Consider the following 18,687-nt stretch of genomic DNA (forward strand, 5'->3'; position numbering starts at 1 on the left):
CCGTTACCAAGGCACCCAGGCTCGTACCTCTACAAGACGCCATCTCCATTCTTTCCCCCCCCCCCCCCCCCCCCCCCCCCAATCACCCCGATGACGTCGGGAGCCGAACATTTCGGAGCTCCTGATTCAAACGGACTTTTCAGCTCTTTTTAGAGCCCAAAACGGAATTTTGTCGACGTCTCCCGGTGGGAGAAGGTGTGGTGGTCAACTTTCTCCACATTTCATGCCTCGAACTCGGAGTGGAAAGCGGGAAAAAACGGCAGCAGCTCCCCAGAAAAAACAGGGGAAGGATTCCAAAATGGCGGCCGGCGGAACACCAGAGGAGTGGAGGCTGTGGGCGCAGGAGCAGCAAGCTGCTCTCCTGTGCTGTTTTGCAGATTTTAAGGCTGAGGTACTGAGCTCTCTGCAGGAAACAAATAAAAAGCTTTCGGAGATTCAGACGACCCAGGGTGCTGCCATCCAGGCGTTGCAGCCGCTGAACGAGAGGAGGAGGCCGTGGTCCTCGTGAGTAAGGTGGAGGGGCACGAGGCACTCCATAAGAAGTGGCAAGACCAATTCGAGGAGCTTGATCTCCGCATGAGGCGGAAGAATCTGAGGAGGGACTGGAGGGGTCGGATCTGACAACCTACGTGGCCATGATGCTGAACTCGCTAGTGGGGGCCGGATCTTTCCATCTGCCCCTGGAGCTGGAGGGAGCCCACAGAGTACTGGCCAGGAGGCCTAAGGAGAATGAACCCCCGCGTGCGGTGCTGGTGAGGTTCCACCGGTTCAGTGATCGGGAGTGTGTGCTGCGCTGGGCCAAGAGGGTGAAGAGCAGCAATTGGGAGAATAGGGTAGTACGGATCTACCAGGATTGGAGTGCGGAGGTGGCTAAGCGGCGGTCCGGACTTAATCGGACAACAAGAAGAAAATAAAGTTTGGAATGTTGCAGCCTGCGCGCTTGTGGGTAACTTATTTGAAGCGGCATTATTATTTTGTTTCCCCGGAGGAGGCGTGGGCCTTTGTGCGGACGGAGAAGCTGGACTCGAACTAGGGGTTGGGGGTTGCGGGGTCGGTTGTAATGCCTTATTGCTGGTTTCTGCTGTTGCTGTGTTTTTTTCTGTACTTTTGTAATTTTGATATGGTTATTTATTGGGGTGCTGTTCTGTTTTTTGTTGGGGGGCATTGTTTGAGTTTTGTATTTTGCGGGGGGGGTTGGGGGGTTTGTTGTATTCTGTATAGGGTTGGGGGTATGGAGTGGGGCTGGTATTTGGGAGCTGCGTCAGTAGGGTGTGGTGGGGCAGTGCGAAAGCGCGGGCTTTCCTCTGGTTTCCCACGTTGCGGGGCTGGGGGGTGGAGATGATAACGGGGGGGGGGCCTTAACTGGTTCCTCCCCACGCTGGAGCGCTGCCTTGAGGAGTGACAGGATGGGGGATGATCCCACTTTGGGAAGGGTCTGGTTTTTGGCTGGAGTTTCCGGGGTTAGCAGAAGTTAGCTGACCCACGGTAGTACAATGGAGGACGGTTCGCGGCTAGGAGGGTTCCTAGCCTGGGGGCGGAGGTAGGGGGGGAAAGGGGAATACTGGGTTGCTGCTGGCAGGGTCAGGAAGGAGCTGGTGTGGGCCGGGGGGACAGAGGTGAGGTGTTGTCGCCGTGGGGACTGGGTCGGGCGGGGAGTGCTGGCCTGGGGCGGGCAATCGACGGGCTATGGCTAGTCGACGGGGGAGGGGGGCGGGATGCCCTCTGATCCGGTTGGTCACCTGGAATGCGAGAGTATTGAATGGGCCGGTGAAGCGGTCTAGGGTACTTGCTCATCCGAGGGGACTAAAGGCAGATGTGGCAATGCTTCAGGAGACCCACCTGAAGGTGGCGGACCAGGTCCGTCTGAGGAAGGGGTGGTGGAGCAGGTTTTCCACTCCGGGTTGGATGTGAAGAACCGGGGAGTGGCGATTCTGGTGGGGAAAAATGTGTCGTTTGAGGCATCTGAGGTGGTGGCGTAGGTTTGTTATGGTAAGGGGCAGGCTACAGGGAGAGAAGGTGGTACTTGTTAGTGTGTATGTCCCAAATTGGGATGATGCGGGCTTTATGAGGCGTATGCTGGGACGTGTCCCGGATCTAGAGGCGGGATGTCTGATTATGGGGGGGACTTCAATACGGTGTTGGATCCTTCACTGGATCGATCCAGTTCAAGGACGGGTAGGAGGCCGGCGGCGGCCAAGGTGCTGAGGGAGTTTATGGACCAGATGGGAGGGGTGGATTCATGGAGGTTTGTGAGGCCGAGGGCACGGGAGTACTCTTTCTTCTCCCATGTACATAGGGTTTATTCTCGGATAGACTTCTTCGTGGTGAGTAGGGGACTGATTCCGAGAGTGGAGGAGGCCGAATATTCGACCATTGCAATCTCCGACCCCGCTCCGCATTGGATGGAGTTGGAGATGGGGGAGGTGCGGGACCAGCGCCCATTGTGGCGGTTGTGGCGCAGCCTACAGGCTAAATTTGATTTGTTGACCACTAGAAAGGCAGAGGCACAGTGGAGGAAGGCACAAGGGGCAGTGTATGAAGATGGTGAAAAGGCGAGTAGGATGCTGGCTCATCAGCTCCGCAAGCGGGATGCGGCTAGGGAAATTGCTGCAGTGAGAGATAAGAGTGGGAATGTGGTGCGGAAGGGGGTAGAGGTGAATGAGGTCTTCAAGGACTTTTACGGGGAACTGTACCGGTCGGAGCCAACGGGGGAGAGGAGGGGAATGGAGAGTTTTCTCGACGGGCTATCTTTCCCGAAGGTGCAGGAGGAGCAGGTGGAGGGGTTGGGGGCGCCGATTGAGCTGGAGGAGCTGGTTAAGGGGATCGGGCAGATGCAGTCAGGGAAGGCGCCGGGGCCGGATGGGTTTTATAAAAAGTTTGTGGACCTAGTGGGCGGACACTTAATGAGGCGTGGGAAGGGGGGACTTTGCCCCCGACGATGTCGCAGGCGCTGATTTCTTTAATCTTAGAAGGGTGACTAGCAGTATTGTGAGCTTTGTGTGGGCCCATGGGACTCCGAGAGTGAAGAGGGTTTTCCTGGAGCGAGGGAGGGATGGAGGCGGGCTGGCGCCGCCTCTTAATTCTTGACCAACCACCCTGCAAGCCAATGTGTAAGAGCCCTGGCTAAACAAGCAGCATGGAGCTTAACATGGGCCTGTGCAGTTGGACTGTCATAGCTGGTTTAATATCCGCACTTAAAAATGAGCCTCTAAACTCGAGTGCACCAGTGTGCACCTATGGATATAAGTAGGCAGGGAAAGTGAGTTTTGTCTTATTGTACAAATAACTGCAACCTGCACTTACTCAGAAACACTGCCCGCTAACTAACCTTTATGGAGGGTGGCTTTTCATGCCAATCGGATGCCTGGCTGACTTTAAAACTCTGCTGCCATCCCTAGACTTAAATAGAAATCCTGCTCAGATGAATTACAGGGGTCAGAAGATTGAGTTAGGGAATAGACAAAATAAATTGAGGCTAATCGTCTTCAAAGAACAGCAAGTGAGAGGTAATTTTATAAAGATCTATAAGAGTTCAATAGGAAGGTAAATGCAGGAAAACTGCTTCCAATGAAACCATAAGAAGGTAAAGGGACAGAGGTTCATCTAATAAGAGGCAATTTTGGACTTGCCTTTCTCCATGATTGGGCAACACATGGATAGTAGAGACAAGCCGCAGAATTATGTCCAAATACTGGAGGAGTGCAGTGGTAGTAGCCATGCACCGGATGTGATACCAAATGAGACAACACTTCGGCTGAACCGAAATGTCCATTGTGGCCCCATCTGCAACAACCACAGGTTCACTCCTGCAAAAATGGATGCCACCTTCAAAAGGTGGAGACAGGATAAGGGGACATTGACGGTTAGGGACATGTAGATGGATTATAGAGTAACGACCCTGGGGGAACTCACGGGGAGGTTCCAGTTACCAAGAGGCCATTACCTGAGATACATTCATGTCAAAAACTTCCTCCGCAAGGAGAGAACAACTTAACCCCAGATACCAGGAAATTCGTTAATAGAAGAGCTGCTGGACTAGAGCCACCTAGGGAAGGAGAACAGTGCGGACATGTACGGGCAACTGTTGGAGGAGGTACGCTCTCCCCTGGATTAGACAAGGAAAAAACAGGAGGATGAACTAGGCATAGAGATAGGGGAGGAGTCTGGATGGAAGCACTACACAGGGCGAACTTCACCTCCACATGCACAGGCTGAGCCTAATGCAGCTAAAGGTGCATTTTGCACTAACCAGAACCTGAATGAATGGGTTCTACCCGGAGGTGGAGGACAAATGAGAATGGTACCAGGGAGGCCCAGCCAACCACATCTACATGTTCTGGGCGCCCGAGACTTGTCGGGTTTTGGACGATCTTCTTTGAGGCACTGTCCAGGGTTGTGGGAGTGAAGGAGGCACCATGCCCAAAAGTGGCAATCTTTGCGGTATCAGATCAGCCAGAAATCTTAATGGGGAGAGAGGCCCACGCCCTAGCCTTTGCATCCCTGACCGCCTGCCGGAGAATCCTGCTCGGCTGGCGATCGGCAGCACCACCCAGACTCCAGACTGTCCCACCTGGTGGAATATCTCAGGCTGGAAAAAATAATATTTGCCATACATTTTTTGTAATTCATTTACGGGACGTAGGCATCACTGGTTAGGCCAGCATTTAGTGCCCATCCCGAGTTGCCCTTCAGAAGGGTTAGAAGAGGTCTTCCACAGGACGTGGAAGCCATTCACCAACTTGTTTCAAGACATAGTCGTAGCCAGCAGCCAGTAGAGTGATGGGGAAGGGGGGGAATGGGGGGGGGGATGACACGGATGAGTCACAGGACAGAGAGGAAAAGGAAAGAGGGAAGGGAAGAGGGTCAGGGTGGGGAGGAAGGGAGCAAAGGCACTGGAAAAAGAGCGCAGGGGACACAAAGCCGCAGGGGACTGGTCTGAGGGTATGCTAAGGCCCAAAGCAAACTGTGAATAGATATTTCTAAATGGTTTTGGGAATGTAAAATATATATATGCCAACTAAAGGGGGGAGGGGCACAGCCACAGTTGTAATGAATACACTTGCGTGGCTTTTTTGGCGTGACTTTGTAATTTGTAATTTATGATTTTTGGATATAAAATATGACAATTCAAGTTTTTAAAAAAGATCCTGAGAGAAATTCATAGAGGCGGGGCCGGGCCGGAGAATCCCCGCAACCAGGCCACGCCGCCCCGAAGCCGGCACACGATTCTCCACAGAGCGGAGAATCGGCACCATTTGTGCCGGCGTGGTTGGCGCGGCGCCGGTCGCGGACCGCTCTACACGGTTGGCCCGCCGATTCTCGGCCCGGATGGGTCGAGTGGCCGTAGTGAAACCGCTGAGTCCCACCGGCGCCGTCCACACCTGCTCGCAGCCAGCGGGAACTCTGCGTGGAAGGGTCGGGTGGCGGCCTGTGGGGGGAGAGGGGTCTCCAACCCCAGAGGGGAGCCTCCGATGCGGCCTGGCCCGCAATCGGGGCCCACCGATCGGCAGGTCGGTCTCTCAGTCCCACGGCCTCTTTCCTTCCGCGCTGGCCCCTCTAGCCCTGTGCCATGTTGCGTCGGGGCCGGCGCGTTGAAGGTGGCCACAGCGCATGCGTGCATTGACGCCGGTGCCACAACCATGCACGGATCCCGCGGCGCCTAGTTCGCACCGGGATCGACAACTGTGCTGGCCCCCTATAGGGGCCAGAATTACTCCTGGCAGCGGCCCGTTCACGCCGTTGTAAAACGTTTACGATGACATGGACACTCTGCCGCAAGATGGGAGAATCCCGCCCAGAACCTCTACAGTGCAGAAGGAGGCCATTCGGCGTATCGAGTCTGCACCAACCCTTCGAAAGACCACCTACTTTGGCTCAATCCCTAGCCCTGTTCCTGCAACTCACTTTAAGGGGCAATTTAGCATGAACCATCCTCTAACCTGCACATCCTTTGACTATGGGAGGAAACCGGAGCACCCGGAAGAAAACTCACGCAGGCACTGGGAGAATGTGCAAACTCCACACAAACAACCACCTGAATTTGAGATCGAACCAGGGTCCCTGGTGCTGCGAGGCAGCAGTGCTAGCCAGCGTGCAGCACTAAATTGATTTGTGTTCCTTCAATCCTCATTCAAGTAAATAGACATCACAATTTGGCACCACTTTAATGATATCCAATGAAATTAGAAATACGGCTGGTGTGTTAAATGGGTGTCAATTGGTATGTAATAGGTACACTCATGAGCTTTGAGTTACGACATGTACACAAACCAATTGGGCAGAGTGGAGGGAGTATCACATTGTATTAAACCTGTGCTGTTCCAGCACTGACGTAGTGTAGGTATGCATTCCACATGAACTGCACAACCCTGTGACATTTGTAAAACCTTGAAAGTCTGTTTTCTACCCCGCCCATTTGAAGTCTGTGTTTTGCCCTGTTAATTAGGGGTGCCAACCCTCCAGAATTGGCCTGGAATCTCCAGGAATTGAAAATCAATCTCCAGAATACTGCTGTGTGCATTCCTGAAGAAAGATTATCGGGGTATTTAACAATGATTGTTTTAATTTCCATTTTCCTGGAACATGTTCTTTACCAGATATAGAAATATTGAAAATGGGCGATAAGGCGGTGTGGCTGATAGTCAAGCTGATGGTTAAGCATCATCCAATTTGGGAAATGAGTCTTTTTGCTTTCCAATTGGTGTAGGAAGACAGTCCGCCACAAGGATGGATACGTTGGAGACTAATGGTTGGAGTGTGAGGGCAAATCATGTGATGATATCTCCAGAAATATATTGAATCTCAGTTGGCAACACTTTTGGTGATTGTTTTTCCTCTGATAGCTGCTGACATCGCTGAACACCAGGTGACCATTTAATGAAAGCAAATAGCCTCGAAAGGGTATTTATAAATTTCCCATTCCACATCTGAGCTCTTATATTGTGAGGAGCTGTGGCAACAGATGGGGTCACTTCTGCATTGTTCAAAATTTGAATTCCAATTTAGCTGGCTGCAAACATTGTGCAGGCAAATTCCATCAATAAACATCAAGACAACCAGAGGCAATGGTTGCCAACAGGGAGTTGTACTGGATTGCCAAGTATCAAAACAATGGCAGTTACACAAAATTAAAAATGCTTGCTAATTTGGGGAACATTCCGAAAGCGAATAATTCGAACAAGTTCGCTTTCGAAAATTGATACATATTTGCAAATAATTCAGCTGAGCTGTTAAAGCAAAAATGATAATCAATACAAAATGGATGCCAGCGAGTTAGCTGTTAACTGTTTTGTAAACAATCCTTTCTGTTTTGTTTTAGGCCGTTGCTCTATCTTGGTTTAAAAATCTTTACGCATTTTGGAGCATGCGAATTTTTAAGCTGTTCAGAAAAGACTCTAAGATCTTGGCTGCAGATCATCGAGACCAATTATCATGCATCGAATTCATATCACAATTCAACACACGCAGCTGATGTACTGCACGCCACAGCGTATTTCCTGCGAAAGGACCGAGTCAAGGTAACTCTTTATACTTACTGATCAAATACATTGGGATCCCAGAATTTTGTTACAACGGAACATAGAAATATTTTGATTTCATTTCTTTTTTAAAAAAATATGTTTATTAAAAAATGTTCGGAATAAACACAATCATACAAAATAATTAACCAATTTTACACAATAAAAGAACAAGACTAACAAGCAAATGCACATATTAACTTAACCTCCAAACAGCTGATGGTGATTGGCTCCTTAAAAAATGAAATGAATGGCTGGCATCTTAGGCAGAGCCCTTCACCGACCCTCTCATGGTCTACTTAACCTTCTCTAAATGTAAGAAGGGCATGAGGTCACACAACCAAGCCGAGGCATTGAGTGGAGCAGGAGACCTGAACCCAAGCGGAACATGTCTCCGGGCTATCAACGTGTCAAAGGGGAGGACATCCCACCTTCACCCCAGTCTGAAGCACTGACGATCTGATACCCCAAAAATGGTCACAGTAAGAAGTCTTACAACACCAGGTTAAAGTCCAACAGGTATGTTTCAAACACGAGCTTTCAGAGCACTGCTCCTTCCTCAGGTGCTCCGAAAGCTTGTGTTTGAAACAAACCTGTTGGACTTTAACCTGGTGTTTTAAGACTTCTTACTGTGCTCACCCCAGTCCAACGTCGGCATCTCCACACCAAAAATGGTCAGCAGTGGACATGGATCCAAATCAACATTAAGTATCTCTGACATGGTGTTGAAGAAAGAGGCCCTAAGGTTACAACTTGGGATAAGACCAGAACACATGAGTGTGGTTAGCCGGCCCCCGACGGCAACGCTCACACTTGTCCTCCACACAGAGAAAAATCCACTCATCCTCATTTTAGTCAAATGCACCCTGTGTACCACCCTGAATTGTATCAGACTTAGTCAAGCACATGAAGACGTGGAGTTGACCCTGTGAAGGGCCTCAGAATGGGACCCAATTCACCCGCCCATTTCATCCTCAACTCACTCAACATAGCTGACACCGCTGAGAGGATATGGCCACATACGCTCCTTTGGCACCAAGGAGGGGTAAATGACAACTTTCAGTGGGCAATGTATATTGGGGAAATGTATATTGACCGACAATTGCCAATCTTTAACGAAGCCTGTCTGATCCTCCGAGATCACCTCTGAGAGGCAGGGCTCCAGCTGGAGCGGCAACAATTTGGCAAGTAACTTAACATCCGCACTTAAAAGCGATCTAGGTCAATATGATTGGGTCTTTGTCTTTCTTGAGATAGAGGCCCGGGATAAGGAATCATTAAACATATCCAGAATTAAAAGTACCAATTGCTCCACAAACATCTTATAAAATTCAATTTGGAAGCCATCCGGACCAGAGGCTTTAGCAGTCTGAATCAACCCAATGCATTTCATGACTTCATCTGGGCCTAACAGGAATTCCAATTCCTCGCTCCTCTCTCCCTCCACAGCTGGGATGGATAGGCTATACAAAGAGTCAGTCATGATTGATCCCTCAGCCAGAGGCTCTGATCTATAGAGACCCCAATAGAATGATTTAGAAGCTGCATTAATCAGAGGAGGGACGGAAGCCAATTTGCTACTCGTGTTCCGTACCAGTACAATCTCCCGGGAAGCTGCCTGCTGCTTCAGCTGGTGGGCCCAAAGGTGACTGGCCTTCTCCCTGTATTCATAAAACATCCCCTCATGTGTCGCAGCTGGCCCACTGCTCTGTATATTGACATTAACTCGAATTGTATCTGCAGCTTTTCCTCCTTGCCAACATCTCCGGGGTTAGGGAAAGTGAGTACCAGTGTCTACCTCCAGAATGGAGTCCACCAGCCTCTGTTGCGCTGTCCTCGCTGTCTTCACCGTGTACACTTTGTAGGAGATAATCCCCCCCCCTTGAGAATCACCTTAAGGGCTTCCCACAGCACGGAAGGTGAGATTGACTCACTTTTATTAAGTTTTATATATTCCACAATGGTGATGGATATTCGGTCACAAAGTCCGCCAATAATGCTGTATCCAATCTCCATGGCAGACACTGGGACAGACCTGACTCTCGTGCCAAATCAACAAAGTGCGGAGCATGGTCCAAAATCACAATCACTGAGTAACTAACTACCCCACCACAAACTGGAGGAGAGACCTATCCACGACAAAAACTCGATATGTGAGTATATCTGATACTCATGTGAGAAAAATTAAATACATTTTTCAGCATGGATTTCCCACCCCACCCTCCCCAAATAATTCCATGAAAAACAACAAAGCTCTGGCCACTCCTGATGGAGCCAGAGATTTGGGCTTGGACCGATCCAGACTAGGGCTCAGAACACAGTTTAAGTCCCCACCCAAAAAAAGCTGATGCAAATCCGAATCGGAGAGGGAGGTCAGCAGATTATTAATAAAACTCGTATCTTTCCAGCTCAGAGCATAGATATTAACCAAATCCACTGGAGTACCCATCAGAGAGCCACAGACAATAACATGTCTGCCATTGGGGTCGACCAAGATCTCAGCAGCAGAAAACTAAACTCTTTTATTAATTAATATTGCCGCATCCCGGGCCCTGCCATAGAAGCCCAAATGAAAGACTTGTCCCACTCACCCCTTCAGCAGCCTTGACTGGTCTCTGCCCGCAAGTGACTCTCTTGCAGAAACACTGATTCGGAATTTAAACTCTTCCGGTAAGCAAACACTCTTGACCTTTCCATTGGGCCATTCGGCACCTGACGTTCCAGGTGACCAAACGAATTGGGGGTCTCCCACCCCCACCCCACCTCACTCCGGAGTCAGCTATTTTCACCAAGTGACAATGCCCAACAGATACATAACAGATACAGCAACCAGGCCCAGCCAAGATAGCCGCCAAACCAAATCACAAGAATAAATAGAGAAAAATCTGCAGCACCGTCAGCACTGACCCATGAGCTAACTCTTAGGTTAATAGGGAGGCTCCCAACTTGAGTGAAGAAAAACAGGTACAAACAACAGAACACTAAAACCATTAGGTTCCAACAGGGAACTAGACATTTTCATATCAGAACATAACCCCATATGAAACTAAACCCTAAATCTAAGCCCAAACAGTAAAAGCTCAACCCCAACAAGTACAGGAAAATGCAAAAATAAACATGGAAATCCAACTCAATATGCCCGTCCCCAACACCCAAAAACTGCAATCATACCATGCCCAACCTGCACTTGTTAACAAAGGAGTCCATCTCTCTTGGCACATCAAATAAATAGTCCTGTCCCTGGGTACAGCCCACTGAATCAGATTCCACTTTTGTCCAGGACGGCCTGGGCTTTGTTAAACGCAGCCCTCTTCTTTGCCAGCTCCGCTCCTACGTCTTGGTAAAACCTAATGGCATTGCCTTCCCATTTGAAGTCAAGGGACTCCCTCTCCCATCTCAGAACTCGCTATTTCTCTTTGAAGCTATGGCACTTCACTACTACTACGCATGGTGGATCCTCAGGACGAGGCAAGTGCCAGAGTGCACAGTGGGCTCGGTCCAACTCAGGAGGTGAATCCAAACCACCATTTTCCTGAACACCTCAGCAAAATACTCCGTGGGTGTTGGGCCTTCCATCCCCTCTGGCAGCCCCACAATTCGAACGTTTTGCCTCCTGGACCGATTCTCTAAATCATTTATCTTGGCCTTCAGCAATTTGTTTGCTGATTATTTTGACTTTGGCTACACTAAATCAACAAAGTTTCAACTTATGAGCCAATGGGTTATGGTAAGGTGGAGACATTTGGTGCGGAGGTAGCTGGAAGACAGATGGAGGCAGTGGCATACTGTCAATCGACTAGTAATCCAGGGACCCAAAGCCAGGCTCTGGGAACACAGGTTCAGATCCCGCTATGGCAGATGGTGAAATTTGCATTCAATTTAAAAAATAAATCAGGAATTAAAAGTCTAAAAATGACCATTAAACCATTGTCAATTGTTGTAAAAACCCATCTGGTTCAATAATGTCCTGAAGGGAAGGAAATCTGTCGCCCTTACCTGGTCTGGCCTGTATGTGACTCCAGACCGCAATGTGGTTGACCCTTGGGGAAACAATGCCAGCCCAGCTAGTGACGCCCACATCCCATGAACAAATAAAAAAAACAACGCTTACCTTCAGAGCAGAAATCAGTGTCGTGAGACAAGGAGGACATGGGAGGAGTCAAAGGACCCAGGAACATCATATAGCATGGGGAGCAAGCTGGTGGCTCTATGCCTAGTAAAGTTTGATTTATCTTCATGTGGTGAATGTATAGTACTAGTAATTCACCAGTGTATTAGTATCATGTTCTGCCATTGTGTTACAGCTATGTTATGTTGTTGACCTTGTGGGCTCCGCCTATGGGCCATTGTGGGGCTTCACCCACAGGGGGATATGTTGGGGCATGTACGGGCTCTGCCCATGGCTCCTCCCCTTGAAAGGAAGTATAAAGAGCAGTTGACCTGTAGGCGGTCCACAGTATTGTACCAGTCGCAGGCAGGCTCTATTCTAAGCTGATTAAAACCTCGGTTTGCTTCTACTCGTGTCTTTGAGTGAACTGATGGTCGCATCACTTAATTTACATATAAATCAGAATTGTACTTTCAATCAAAAGAATATTTTATTTGTTAGCAGCATTGTTCTGTTGGTCAGAGAGAATTTATTTGCCGTCAATTTAAGATTTGTGAACTAAAAATTCATTTTCTCCCATTTTTGGACACTGGTGGTGCTATTTGCCATCTTTCCACGCCTGATCCCATTGAGCCAGGCACATTTGATGCTGTCTCCTCACTTGCCTGGCTGTAGGGTTCGGCTGAGTGCCCCCATGTTACATGTCTGCAGGAGAGCTCAAGAGAGGACCAAGCATTGTGTGTGGTTTGTACATGTTCCAGCAGGCCTGTACCACTCAAAAGTAGCCTGTCTACCTAGAAGGGGAGCTACGCTCCATATAAGGAAGCTGTTTTGACTGCCGGTAGTGCAATGAGAAGCTGCAAAAAACATGACTTTGAGGGGAGCCAAGGGGCCCTCTAGGAACACCTGCCTTAACAGCAGAGTCTAATCTGGAGAAAATGGCAGCAATACCAGAGGAAGGTCAAGACCCTCATGCAGCTGGTCAAGATCAGTGAATGCATCTTTAAAGGGCATCCCACACCCATCAAACCGCCAACCTCTCAAGCTGTTTACTATACCAAAGCTACATTACTGCCATCAGCAGTCCCCAGCAATCAGAATTCAGGCCCATCATTAAGATGCTTCCCCTCACCATCAAGTATACACCTTCCAGTGTTGTGAACCTCACACCCACTTCTCGCAGCATCCGCGCAGCTTTGGAGCGCATATTACACATGCAAAGTGCAATACAATCACTAACATTCTTCCCTTCCTTTTACGGGGCAAGGTTACGCACAACCATAGGGAGTAGAGTAGAACCAAGAGAAGGAAGGTACACCTGCATCACCTGAGCCCTCTCCAGGAGATCATAATCCACATCATGGGCTGACTGCGAAAAAGCCCAGGGCATCTGGTTGCCTTGTGAACACTGATGATGACATTACCTTATACCCCTTTTCCGCTCACGGCTCACCATTAATGTGCTAACTGGTGGAAAGGGCAAGCAGCCGTGACCTGGACCTCTTGCTTCCCACTGTACCCCCAAAACCCCACCCCCCCCAACCCTGCTCTGCTGATTTTTTTTGCTGTCAGACACTGAAAGGCTGCTGCCTGGCCAGCTCCATCAGTTTCAGAATGATGAGAGGAGCAGCACCATAACTCCGATGAAGAGGCAGCATCACCTGACCTGACACTAACAACCAGCATTAAGATATTTCCCCAATAGAAACTTGAGAGGGTAGTTTAGTGTTGAGATCTCTCCATGTGGTAAGTCATCAGGCACTAATGGGCTGCAGCCAGGCCAGGGGGGAAGTTAATTTATGTGAGGTTGCACAGAAGTTCTGCTTCTTTTTTTAATAAATTTAGAGTACCCAATTCATTTTTTCCAATTAAGGGGCTGGTTTAGCTCACTCGGCTAAATCGCTGGCTTTTAAAGCAGACCAAGCAGGCCAGCAGCACGGTTCGATTCCCGTACCAGCCTCCCAGGACAGGCGCCGGAATGTGGCGACTAGGGGCTTTTCACAGTAACTTCACTGAAGCCTACTCGTGACAATAAGCGATTTTCATTTTTATTTCATTTCAATTTAGCGTGGCCAATTCACCTACCCTGTACATCTTTGGGTTGTGGGGGTGAAACCCACGCGAACACAGGAACAATGTGCAAACTCCACACGGACAGTGACCCAGAGCCGGGATCAAACCTGGGACCTCGGCACCGTGAGGCAGCAGGGCTAACCCACTGCGCCACCGTGCTGCCCAAGAAGTTCTGCTTCAAGGCTACAGATGAAATGAAATGAAAATCGCGTATTGTCACGAGTAGGCTTCAAATGAAGTTACTGTGAAAAGCCCCTAGTCGCCACATTCCGGCACCTGTTCGGGGAGGCTGTTACGGGAATCGAACCGTGCTGCTGGCCTGCTTAGTCTGCTTTCAAAGCCAGCGATTTAGCCCTGTGCTAAACAGCCCCTACACATGAGTACTTCAATGTGGTGTTGTAGAGGCAGACACTGATAAGGATGCAGTCACTGTCAAGAACCATGGAGGAGACCAGCGCGAACGTAGTACAGGGTGTCCCACAGAGCTTGGACCTTGTCCTTTCCACTATGGAAGTGGTGGCTGTAGTATTCAATTTTCAATTGAGAATGAGATGGAGAATAGTTTCAATTTACCTGCTCCAGCACTGTGTGCCAAGAGATTCACCCATGCTGTGAGATTGATGGATTTTGGGATCCATTGACAATGGGCAGTTTAGGTGTGGCAGTGACCCACACAAGGGGATGTCTGTCTTGTTATAACGTTGCAGGATGACCAATACCATTTCTGTAAACTGACTTTCTTACGGACACATTTTCAGAACATGAACCCCCAATTGCAAAGCATCTGCAGCCCCCCAGACCTTTGACCCCCAGGTCAGGTGACACCCATGAAGTACAGAATATACTGTACTGTATCTAATAGTGGTGTCTGTGGTGATTGTATATCTGTGTAGATGCAATACAACTGAGCAAGCACTAGAGGGAACAGGGGAGAGGTATAAATACACACAAACAGGAAGTCAGGACACACTTCACAGGAACGGGAGCTGGTGGCAGGACACAGACTGGCAGCACAGATGTAACATGGTTTAAGCACTGAAGAGAGAACAAACTGACAATAAAGCGTCTACTTCAAATTTAAGACTATGAGCATTATTAAGAGACAAGGAACAACACATGGTACCAGGTGTGGCTTCAGAATGATTACTATAAGATTACTCAAGCTGCAGGCACAGAAAGACCAAAATGGCAAGAAAGATGTTGGAAGCATCTGTTGGAAGGATAGGGGGCAGCAGGGTAGCATGGTGGTTAGCATAAATGCTTCACAGCTCCAGGGTCCCAGGTTCGATTCCCGGCTGGGTCACTGTCTGTGTGGAGTCTGCACGTCCTCCCCCTGTGTGCGTGGGTTTCCTCCGGGTGCTCCGGTTTCCTCCCACAGTCCAAAGATGTGCGGGATAGGTGGATTGGCCATGCTAAATTGCCCGTAGTGTCCTAATAAAAGTAAGGTTAAGGGGGGGGTTGTTGGGTTACGGGTATAGGGTGGATACGTGGGTTTGAGTAGGGTGATCATGGCTCGGCACAACATTGAGGGCCGAAGGGCCTGTTCTGTGCTGTACTGTTCTATGTTCTATGTTCTATGTTCTAAGACTTAGCTGATTTACTGCAATTTGGACCACCACCGCCGCTGGAAACAACCGGTAAAAAACCTTCTGATCATTCCCTTTGTGAGAATGCAAAAAAATCTCATTATAAATACAAATTTAAGTATAAATTACAACCTAGGAAACACCTAGAATCACTGGAAAAGTTTTAAACAAATGTTCGAGATATGTATCATAGCAAATTATATGAACACAGTCTCTGATGCAACAAAAATAGCGCTGCTGCTCGCAACAGCAGGACAGAAAGCTAGAAAAATCTATAATTGCTTTAAATACTTGAAAGGTGAAGACAGCACCAAATTAGAACTAATACTGAAAAAAATTGAAGATTACTGTAACATCAGTAACAATGCTGCTGTAAAACATTCAATGCCCAGAGACCAAATTGCACAGGGAATGAGTGATGCAAAACTCAAACAATCAAAACCAGAACAGGAAGGGTTAACTCTGAAACTCGCGAGTGAAAAGTCCAGATCGAAAGGAAAAAGTAACTCGAACTTCTTACAAAGAAAAACCGCTGAAATCCACTGTAAAATGGCGTCTTAGCACATTTTACAGTCTCCAGGGAAGAAAAGACGAATATCTGCATCTACGCATGTGCAGGAAACAGAAGCCGCACATGCGCAGTTAGAAAAGTAAGTTTTGGTCGCGGGTTGTTCTCCGAGTGCGCAAGCCGTGCATGCGCAGTGTACAAAAAACAGCACAGTAAAGGAAGATCGATTTACGTATGCGCAATCGAGGCCCACGCATGATGTCACAAACGTCATGACATCAGAGGACCCGGACCATGCCCAATTAAATGGGAAATGCATGAAAATGAACAAAAATAAATTTAAAGCTGCAAACCCCAATTTTTTGACCTCAGAATGCCTGAATTAACACCAGCAGTTGAAATTAACTTTCACAACACTCTGGAACAAGCAGTCTGCACCACCCAAAATGCAGAGAACGAAAACAAATCTGAAACAAAAAAAGATGATTTGTTTTTCGAACAATACTACTCAGACATGGCGGAGTTGGCTGAGTTATTCGGATATGCTGATCACAGCATCAGCAACACGGCTGCAAACCTCAACATAACTGTTGAATCCAATACCATGATGCCATGGCAGATCGTCGAGACATTGGATGACAGCAATACCCAAGAAGAAGACGACGCCACACAAAGAGCACAGAATGACTCCGTTGAGAGAGCACAGATTGAGTCCACAGAGAGAACACTGTATGACTCCACAGAGAGAGCGATGAAAGACTCCACAGAGGGAGCAACGCAAGCCTCCATGGACAGCTCATTGAAAGACTCCAAAATGGAAGCAAGCAAACACTCCACAGCAAACGCCACGCATGAACAAGACCATGAAGGTCAACGCACCGTATCTGAGAAACCACAAGCAGACTATGAAAGTCTACCAAGCTCACATAATCAAGAAGAAGACAATGTAAGTCTACCCACTGCATACAAAAACAGTGACAATGTGATCACACTCAACATACAAGAGGTGCAGGATCACAGCGAGACTGACAGATCTCAGCTCGTCTGTATAGAAGCACAGAGTAGGGCTACCCAAGAATCCAGAGAGACCACGTCAATTGAAATCTTGAAGATTTTGACTCCAGAAGAGGAGCACCACGACCCACAACAAAATGGAGTTGTGAAGATTTTGATTCCAGAAGAGGAGCACCAAGACCAACAAGAAAATGAAATCGTGAAGATTTTGACTCCAGAAGAGGAGCACCAAGAAAGCAAAGAAGAGGAATCAAATCCACCACAAATTACTGATGTCACCAACATCAATGCAGCATCAGACCATTCTCTAGACGAAATGCTCAATGTAACAGATACCACAAAGGACATTCGCAGCAATAACTGTGACAATTACGCAAATTAATAACACGGAACACTCATTGAGCGCAACAAGAAAAACAAAAACCACAAGAAGCACAGCAGAAACAAGAACAACACCAGCAAGAACAAAAACAACATGAAGCGCAACAAGAACAATAAAAACCGCAAGAAGTACTGTAGAAACAAGAACAACAACAGCAACAACATAAACTACAACCACAACAACAAGAAGCATAACAAAGACAACAACAAGCACGACAAGAACAGCAACGAAAACAACAAAAACAGAAACAACATGCACAAGAAAAACGACAAGAACAATGATGAAAACAACAAAGACAGATACGACCAAAACACAACAAGAACGACAACAAAAACAACAGACAGAAACAACAACAATGAAACAACGAGCTGTACAAAATGGTACAACTCTGCACATGAAAGACAATGCCACAGCACACTGCAAAACAATGACAAGACTACAAACATGCCATGGCATGACAAAGAAACTCACGAATTCACATCTGCTCCAGAACAAGCAAGCACACCAGCTTTCAAGGCAGATGACACACTAAATCGATACCACAAGCACAGAAAAAAGTCCATGTCAGTCAACATCAGTGGTTCAACCATTCAAACACCTCGGGATGACTTGTTGGTCACTTAAAAACAAGAACACCGACAACATTCACAACGGAGTTGCAATATCAATATCACCACATCAACAACGAAAAAGAAAAAACTCAACAAACAAATTCATCAAGTTTGGACTCATAAATGTTTTTATTAAGATTAGACTCATAAATATTAATTGGCTTTGTAAAATATCCAATATCATCATCATCACTTGTACAGATACACATATCATAAGTAATCTAACTGTTTTGTACAATTTTCTTTAACACTGTACAGAAAATATGTAAAGAAAAAAGGGGGATGTGGTGATTGTACATCTGTGTAGATGCAATACAAATGAGCAAGCACTAGAGGGAGCACGTGAGAGGTATAAATACACACGAACAGGAAGTCAGGACACACTTCACAGGAACGGGAGCTGGTAGCAGGACACAAACTGGCAGCACAGATGTGACAGCGCGCCCAACAGGTTCAGGTTCAAACGTGATGTCTCTCTTCAATACGTGCCCAATCAGACTCCCGCAAAACTCATAGAATCCTTACAGTGCCGAATGGAGTCATGCGGCTCATCAAGTGTCCACCGACCATTTGAAAGACCACACTACACAGATCCAATCCCCGTCCTATTCTGGAACACCACCGAACCTTTGGACACTAATGGGGCAGTTTAGCAAGGCCAATCCACCTCATCTGCACATTTTTGGACTGTAGGAGGAAACCGGAGCACCCGGAGGAAACCCACACAGACACGGGAAGAACGTGCAAACTCTACACAGTCACCCGAGGTCAGAACGAACCTGGGTCCCTGGCACTGTGAGGAGCAGTGCTAACCACTGTGCCACCATGCTCAGATTGTGGAGGTACCCATCAGTTCCCAACACCATGTCCGGCTCAGGGAAAAAAGTG

General features: G+C 47.9%; 1 protein-coding gene across 1 annotated transcript in view; it reads left to right on the forward strand.

Moving 5' to 3' along the window:
- The window catches only part of pde8b (phosphodiesterase 8B), a 436,161-nt gene that overhangs the window by 397,976 nt on the left and 19,498 nt on the right, over nt 1-18,687 (forward strand). The window contains 1 exon segment of the mRNA XM_038805541.1: nt 7,319-7,517. Within this exon segment, the coding sequence (XP_038661469.1) occupies nt 7,319-7,517 (199 nt within the window).

This window comes from Scyliorhinus canicula, chromosome 8 (genome assembly GCF_902713615.1).
Source record: "Scyliorhinus canicula chromosome 8, sScyCan1.1, whole genome shotgun sequence".
NCBI lineage: Eukaryota > Metazoa > Chordata > Chondrichthyes > Carcharhiniformes > Scyliorhinidae > Scyliorhinus > Scyliorhinus canicula.